The following is a 9,309-nucleotide window of genomic DNA, read 5'->3' on the forward strand; positions in this document are numbered from 1 at the left end:
TAGCAGTTTTATAAGTTATCCTGCATAGGTTATAGCAGTTTTATAAGTTATCCTGCATAGGTTACAGCAGTTTTATAAGTTATCCTGCATAGGTTACAGCAGTTTTATGGATTCTAATATTAAACTAGTGGAAAGCATAAACAAAACATCATAGTAAACATAATGATTGTTTATATGAAACTAATGCTGGATAGAAACTAAACTATCAATGAATGCATCCAATCCTGCAACATATTAATAATCTATAGATCATTAATATGACAAAACAATAAAGATCCTTTACATTGACATTGACATACAGTACAGTATATCTGAAACCAGGAAAAAAAATATGAAACTAAAATACAGAGATTGACTGGTTAATTTTGCAATAAAAAACATCAAAACAGACGGTTGTATCCGGTTGTATCTTGAAAACATGACCAACTATTACTGATTGATTAGAGTGACCCTAAAAAATTAAACAATTTCCAAACAGACATTTTTTATTAAAAATTCAGAAAATCTGTATGGCATCATTGACATAATCCAAGTATACTTAATTGATAGATTGTCTATTGACGTGATTAGGGTGCTTTGTTTGTGGTGATAGTGATTCACTGTACTGTACACACTTAATTGATAGATTGTCTATTGACGTGATTAGGGTGCTTTGTTTGTGGTGATAGTGATTCACTGTACCGTACACAACAATACTGACTTGATTACTGTAATATAGTATTTGGAAAACATATGTATACTATATTTCTAGTCAGAATATTTTCACTTCAAATAATCTCTTTTTAATAATTTCTGTTTTGAAACATTCCCTTCTTTTTCAATATTCCAGGTACTGGATAGTATAATGTAAATTAAATAGTACAAGGTAGAGACGCTGACATTTTTATGCGGCTATTTTTATTTTTGTCTGGGCTATATTTTCTGCGTCAAACCTAGATATAGTCGGTACAATGGTCAGCCCTATTATTCTGTAGGTCTCCAATATTAAATCTTTCTGACAAAACCCAGAGCAGAGTATAAAGAAAAGAAAAAAATTAATGATTAACAAAATAATCAAATTTACGAGGTGTGTGATGCACAGAGACAACTGTGCGTTGGTAGGCGCCTAGTTTTAAGCCTAGGTAATTAAGGCTTTCTATATGATAAATGAACAACGCTGCTAAATAGATCACATTTACTTTGCTTTTTGTTTAAATGTTTTCAATCTGTTCCACCTACTCGATCACTAGGCTGTGAAAAGTCTGGTTATTTAGTTTAAACTATAATACACAATATTAATATAACCACAGATTTAACATCTGTAAATATGCTTCTAATATCCGCAGCAACAAACCAATTAAACTACAGACAAGACAGAAAGAATTAAAGGGGTATATAGACACAGATAGCATAGTGTAGTGGTAGTACTTCTCAATCACATTTCAATTTACAGTATTAATACGATATCAAACATAAAAACTGCTAAAGGTAAAGTATTGTACCAATTCAACAATCATTGCCCATGGTGCTGTGAACTCTTGTCAACTATACATGCTTCTTTTCTAAGGGTCATGTCATGTCAGCGCTCTCTTATCTGCCCAATTATTAATTGATGTTTAACTGTACTTTTTACCAATTTTATTTTAAAGTGCAGTTTTGACTTAACCCAGGAATGATTAATGTTCGATTTATGAATAGTTAATAAATAGCGACCTTTGATATTGGGATGAGAGATTAATTTTAAATTTACCAATAAAGTCCCAATAATGAAGAGAACAGCTTATACTGTCACAGACTAATCTCTTCATCGTCCACCGTCCCAATAATAATGAAGAGAACAGCTTATACCGTCACAGACTAATCTCTTCATCGTCCACCGTCTAAAATTGAAAACTCACTACAGTACATTTGTAATATTGATGATCGAGCAATAAATGTTAAGCTGACAACGTACTGTATCGCCTCAGAACAGGATCTACTATACACTAAATCATTTTGAAATAATTGAGACAGACATTTTACATTTTATTGCAAACATGATTTATTACATACATTCACAAGTAATCCCACAATGTATTACAACAATAAAAGCCATAAATATTTTATATTAAAAATTATTGACAAGCCAACTTTACATTTTAAATACATTTATATTTTACAATCTTAAATAGAAAATGGCAATATAGATAGTTACTGCAACTATATCAATTAAACACAGCATCATATACAGTATTACATATAAAGTAGACCAATAGCGATTGGCCCATTGGAAGCTAAGCACACACTTAAAATGCTGCTGAATTTAATCTAAGCACAATTTGATGTACTGTACACAATAATTATTAAACAAGTTTAATATAGTAATATATTTTCATTCAAAGTAGACTAAATTTAAACACAGAAGTGCAATAATTTTTATATTTTTACTTCAAGAGACCTAAAGCTTATACACTATAAAATGTAAACGACTGAAATATTAATGAGTTTAATATTTACTTAACATCATGAAAATGATAAAATATGAAGTTGTGTACTTAACAAGTTTAGTAGTTAGTATTTTCCAAACACATTTTGGATATATTACGGGTAGAATATAACTACAGAATATTAATTTGTCCTATACTTGATGCATAGAGATATTCACTATAATATCTCTATACTTGATGCTATACGACGTCGTTAAACCTATTTAATGATAGGCCTATAGGTTATTTACTACTATAAGTCATACCCTTACTAATACACCGCCATAGGCTACACAGGCCTTGCAAATCGCAATTTATTTATGATCAAAAATATAAAAAATTTGATGCTGTTGTTGCAAATAAATGGGTTGAAGAAATGTGAACTATAAATATGATTAGAATATGAAAAAAAAAGAACTTTTTTTAATAAATTGATTAAGGCCTACGACTACAATACTGTACCCTGTATATGTTTTGGCAGCTTTTTTCTCATTCTTAAATTTCCTCATCTTTATCATTTCAAATGAATTAATGAACATTTACAGTGTGTATATCAACGAGCAGTTTAGTTTATTAAATAATTATTTATTTAATTTACATACCGTAATATATGTTTTGGCAAGAGTATGTTTATGGCCTAATATTCAATATTCAAAACATTTCCAAAAAGATTTTCTTGTACATAACCTTAAGTTTAAGTTTTATGAATAAGAAATTTGATTTGATCGATTTTGATTTTTCTATGACAAATAAAGGAACAAGAAGTGTTTTATATCCTCTATACATTTTAAAGACAATACATCTATGTTAAAAACAAGAGTTTCTTTGTATGAACTTACTATAAGGACTTGTTGAAGTAGGTATACTTGTGACTAAGTATTCCATGAGACAATTCACACACTATGATGGAATTAAAACTTAAAACAATCAATAAACTGTAAACAACACAAAGAAATAAACATTTTGAAGGCTTAAATTAAAAAAATTTATCTAAAAAAAAGCATTTTAAATTATGATATCATTATTACTGTATGAGAAAATAAAAACACAAATTTAAAACGGAACAGGGAATATAGAATAAATTTTGTAGAGGAAATAATTGAAAGTTTTTTGTTTCTTTTCTTCTTCCAAAAAATAATATACTAAAAAATACCATAGCATAATGGTTTGGAGCAATTACAAGAAATTGTTAAAAAATTGTAGAAAAAATATAAATGTTTGATACAGTAGGTTTGTGTTTTTAACACGGTATCATTCCTAATAAATACAGCACAGTATTTGCCAACTATTTCAAAGACTTTCTGACAACCTGAAATTCTACAAAAACCAGACTTTTTTATCTTTCATATGCCCAAAATTCAGATCAGAATACCAACATTTCTATAGGCCAGCCCTGTCTGGTATTAAAGAGTTGTTAGTCTATATACTTGTACTAGGATAACATTAAGGAAAAGTTACCCAGACGAGCGGTAATGGTAATAACAATATAGAACCAACCTATGTTATTCCTTATGACCATTTACACACAACCTGGGGACAAGCTACATGGTTTTCCGCTTGTATATGTAAATTGGCCTTTAGCCTTGATAATGCATTCCTTTGATACAAAATATTAGGTACTGTAAGGAAAGCCAGATGAAATTATTTGAACATAATAATTAAAGATTGTGAAAGTGAATATACTGTACAAGCAGGAAACAATAGCACATATGGTAGGATTCTCAACCACATTTAATACATGTTATTTGATACAACAAAAGAAAGGAAGGGGAGTTTTCCCGATGGAATAACAACAACATGTTCATGTGTTGTAGGAAATCAGAAACAAAAAATGAATAAAAAAATTAAACGGTGTTGATCAAGAATAGTGGAAAATTATAAACTATAAATGCAGCAAAATTTCAGTATATAAAACAAAACAATTTATGGGCATACTATACAGTTGGTTAGTGTGTCTAGACATAGAAAACAATGGGTCACAAAATAGGATATAAATACACAAATAATTAGTTTAAAATAAAACTTTTTCAAAGAATTACTAAATTGTCTAAATACAATTCAGTATTTACCAGAAACATTTCTTTGAAATTACATTAAAAATAGATTTGAATAGCCAAGCTGCATGTCACAGACTGCTAATTACGAGCTAGATTTGACATGGTACCACAAAACACAGCGGTATATGGAATTGGACAAGGTAACCTACTGGGATTGATAAGGTAATTGTACAACAATTATCAGATAAGACCATAAATATAACTATATAGATGCAGTCATCTTTTATCATGGGCTACATTTATTCCTAAATTCTTCGCATTTAAAAAATTGTTTTAGCACCAAAAATGAGAACAAACAAAAGGTATTGAATTTGTGCTGTAATTTTTGTACAGTATAAACATTCGAACAAACAAAATGTTTTTGAAAATTGTTAAAAGCAATATAATAAATTTTAACAAACTTTTATCTTACTTTAAAATGTAATGCGCATTTCAATCTATTTCATTTACAGTTGTCACGATCACAAATATGCGTGTAAATTAAGAGGGTGACTAAGCTGTTTTAAAGACACACATAGTGTAGGATTAAACAACATTTATTTATTTCAAACAACTTTATATTTTACATTTGTAATAAAGTAGATTAAGTTCGCCCGAAGTGACTGACAGTTAACCACGTTCTTCAAGGGCATGGTACGTGACTAAGGAATAAATTGATAAGTTTACAAACTAAACAATCAACAACCAGGAAAATGAGCAGAGTGGACAAAAAGGAAACAATACAGAAACTGCATTCTTCCTATACGCTAACTGTGGTAATGATGGTCGAAAATCATATTAAATTACATGCAATAGTGATTAGTCCTTTACAATGAATCTACTGCAGTTACTGCAGTACACAATTAATCTATTGCAGTACTGTCAGGTACAGTAGTTTTCTCCAATATTCTTCCTATACAATAATGGTGGTAATGATGGTCGAAAATCAAAGTACAAATGCTTAGCAATTAGGGTTAGTGAATCTACTGCAGTTACAGTTTTCTCCAATATACAAACCTCATATAAGTTGTGATGTAAAGTCAAATAAAAGTAGGTCAACTACTATCAAAATTAAACTTCCACTTTTTTTCTTAAAAAGTCATGACTGGGCCAACTGCTTTCAACTTTTTTTCTCTCATTTTAAATCCATTCTGTTGATTGTCCTTTACTGTTTTATTGTCCATCAAGTGTTACTGTATATTGTCCATTAAGTGTTACTGTATATTGTCCATCAAGTGTTACTGTATATTGTCCATCAAGTGTTACTGTATATTGCAGTCATTCAATTACCACTCACTGTACAATTGTTTTGTTTTTGTGTGCGTTGTTGCATGTCTTTTTGACAAATAAAGTTAACATTTTCTTTGCCAACGTCAATGATTGTTAAGGGATCACTTTCACTCGTATTTGAGTTTGGCTTTTTTAGAGACGTTTCAAACACATTTACTTCATAGTCAATGACGCTTTTCTTTTTTTCAAATGTGTTGATCACGCGTTCATTCTGACGCGGTTTGTTCTGTCGGTTCAAATAAAACCGAGATCGGAAACTGGTGAAACGAGAAGAAAATCTCGGATTTGCTTTGTCGAGGGGGTCATATTGCCGAAGTGGTTGCGTAGCAACAAAGCACATCGTGATTAACATTCCAATTTCGCATATTCTAAAGATTGTCTGGTAAGTCCACCAAGGCCACGGTTGCGGTTCCGCACGGGCGTTCGGTGCATAAACCACCAACATACCGTATAGCTGAAGACCGCATAAGCAAAGCCCGAGCAACGCAGTGATTAGCGTTACCTTAACGGCGCTTCCCCAACGCACTTTGGGTTTCTTTGGTTCAATCGTAGAATTCGACTGAGCGTGTGAAATAAGACTAAGATGGTTTATCTCCTTCGATACACGTACGGCGGATCTGTGCAGTCGTCGAAAAATCAACAAATAACTGAAGAAAAGAAAGCTACCCCAGAAGATGAACGCCGATTGACAAAGATAAAGGACAATCTCTGGCGCAAGAAATTTGCCTGCTAACACATCTGATGTAATCGATAAAATGTAATGAAATGTTATAATCAATCCAAGAACTTGCGGACGTTGAATTTTACGCGACAACGGCTGCATTTTAGTGGCACTCAACAGCGCCATGAATAAGATGCTAAACGACGAAGTCAAACACGGAAACCCTAGCCCAAGCATCACATAAATGGCGGGTAAGGGCAACATGTTTTTCGATCCGTACGGGTCGACAAGAAGAAATGCAGCTCGATCAACGGCCATGATCAAAACGATTACGTTTAATGCCACAAAATATGATTTACTAGCCAGTTTTGCTGTGCTGAGTTTGATAATACAAAAGAATGAATATGCACCAATGACGGCAAACAAGCCACCACAAAAATAACAGTGAAACTGCCAACTCCAGCCCCACACATCATAAGCAATTGTCCAATTAGGGGTAGGCTCAGCAAATGCTTCATTCTGATCATCTCCTGGTTCACCTTCCGGTTCTGGCTCACCTTCCGGTTCACCCTCCGGTTCAGCCTCTGGTTCTACCTCGGTTTCAGTTTCTGGTTTGGTCTCTACTTCTGGTTCGGTTTCAACTATGGGTTCATTTTCAACTTTGGGCTCCGATTCGCTTTCCGGTTCAGGTGTTGCGGTGGCAACAACACTTTGCCTTCTGATACGGACAATTTGGCGGTCTAATGTGAATCCAGTGCATAAAACAAGGCAACATAAAAACACAGTGCACTTTAGTGAACTAAACAACATGATGTTAGTTAAATAATTATTCCAAATCCGACCTGAAAATTGGATCTTTTAAAGTATTTCCTTTCTGACAGTCATGAGAGAATCTTCACGTAAATATCCTATTCCTTTACCCTGTAAGATAAAACATTTATACCGGTAAATTAATACTAATACAGTAGGTAAGGTTGGTACTGAATGTTCACATTTACTGACATTAATAAAAGCTGGTATATGCTCTTTCATGATTGTAAACAATTATAATAAAGCTTTATTCAAACATGAAAACTTGGCTCAACTATCAGTTCTGCAAGGCTGTGCTTAAAAACAAAATTTACAATAATGGTTATTGAGGTATGGCACAACACTTGTACACTTACAGTACTATATGCATAGAGGTATAATTGTTTTTTAAATTGTTAATGTTATACCTTCATGCTCTATGGCTACCAAAATGCACTTTTAATAGAAAATTAAATTACACAAACCAGTAGTGCTATTGTCGGTTTATACAGGTATGTAGGCACGATATAGACTGCAAAATTATATAATCAAAAGAAAATGTTCAATACGTGTTAAACTCTGTTTGATTAAGACGTAAATGTAGCCACCTGTCAATTATATCGGCTAGTCTCAATTGTTTTGTGTCCCTAGAGAAATGGCGTGCGATACATCAATATTCTTAATGACCACAGCCCAATAGCTAATGCTTTAAGTTAAGTAGTATTTTTGTCATTAACGTAATTACTGTACTGTATACATTTGTTAACCTATGATGGATCCTTATCTTTGTAACATCTTTAACAATAAAATTCAATTAAATCATTCTTAATTGTTTTAATTTACAGTTACTATTTATACATTTTAAAAATGAATTTGTACCTTATTAATCCATCATTGTTACCTTAATAATTTAATTGTGAAAAATATTCTAAAATAGTACGGTTTCAATTATAAATTTTATATAAATAAATGAAATAATTCTAAATATATTTTTTTTAATGCTTAGTAATAGTTAGTCTACTCTTACTGTAGATAAGAATTAAGAGAAAGAGATCAATTATTTAATAAATAATATTGGTATTATATAAATTTTGTAAATTTGATTCATCATCATCTCTCATTGCATATAGTACGGCCCAACCAATGCCAATGGAAATCCATCTATAACAATTAAAATAATATTACATTGTTTATATAGTGTAAAACTACAATAGGTAGTCTAGGCCAAGGTCGGGTTCGTCGGAGCGAATCTAACAAATCAACTGGTAGCAGGTAAAACCACTGCACTGGACATACCACGTCCTTGAATCAGATTCCGCAAAATGATGAGGGCTAGAAAAATTAGAATATAAAAACAACTTTATCAAAGTTTATAAAATACTTACGATTAAGATTTCTGATACTTAAGATTAAGTCACTGTACATGTGTACTTAGTACCGTTTATGCTGGTTTGTTTGTATGATAATTCATCTGACAATAATATTTCCAATCGTCTGCTTAGTGTCGTGGTACACAGTAGTAGTAGAAGAGCCAATGTTGTGTGGGTTTCAAATTTAATAACAATGTGCGTGCTTAGACTTACTGAGTCATGATTAGTTTGTTCGTATTGATTACTTATTAAACCACATGGGGGCGACAGACCAATGACGTCGTTAATTTAAATATAGGAAATAATTAAAGCCCCATTCCCTACGTTTTTTAGATCTAATTTAAGATCACAAACTATATTTAATGTAAAAATAATACTATATGGTCCTATTGCGATAACTTTTTTCGTCTTTAAACGGTTAAAAATGTGAAAAATAAATCGATTTTAATAATTATAGCGGCCCGCTATAAATCCCAAAATGCATTGCGCGCGGATTGATATTGTTGTTTTTCACCTGTAATTCGCCCACTTTTCGATCGATCGTGAAGCCAAAACAAATGGAAGACTCCTAACTTTTCAGCGAAAATACCGGGTTTTCCCCAATTTGTATCAACGGAGTCTGGCAAAAATAGAAAGACAATTAATGCAGCAACTCATACAACGTCAGGCTAGGTATATAGCTAGCGTACGATGTTCGTACGTTACCGATGTTTACCAGC

General features: G+C 32.1%; 1 protein-coding gene across 1 annotated transcript; it reads right to left on the reverse strand.

Moving 5' to 3' along the window:
• Positions 1-2,024: 2,024 nt before the first annotated feature.
• Positions 2,025-8,737, reverse strand: LOC140058912 (proline-rich transmembrane protein 3-like). The gene is made up of 2 exons (XM_072104702.1): positions 8,606-8,737; positions 2,025-7,352 (listed from the first exon to the last, which is right to left on the reverse strand). The coding sequence occupies exon 2, from the start codon at positions 7,239-7,241 to the stop codon at positions 5,763-5,765; it is 1,479 nt and encodes a 492-aa protein (XP_071960803.1). The 5' UTR covers positions 7,242-7,352; positions 8,606-8,737; the 3' UTR covers positions 2,025-5,762.
• Positions 8,738-9,309: the final 572 nt, after the last annotated feature.

Source organism: Antedon mediterranea, chromosome 9 (assembly GCF_964355755.1).
Source record: "Antedon mediterranea chromosome 9, ecAntMedi1.1, whole genome shotgun sequence".
Lineage (NCBI taxonomy): Eukaryota > Metazoa > Echinodermata > Crinoidea > Comatulida > Antedonidae > Antedon > Antedon mediterranea.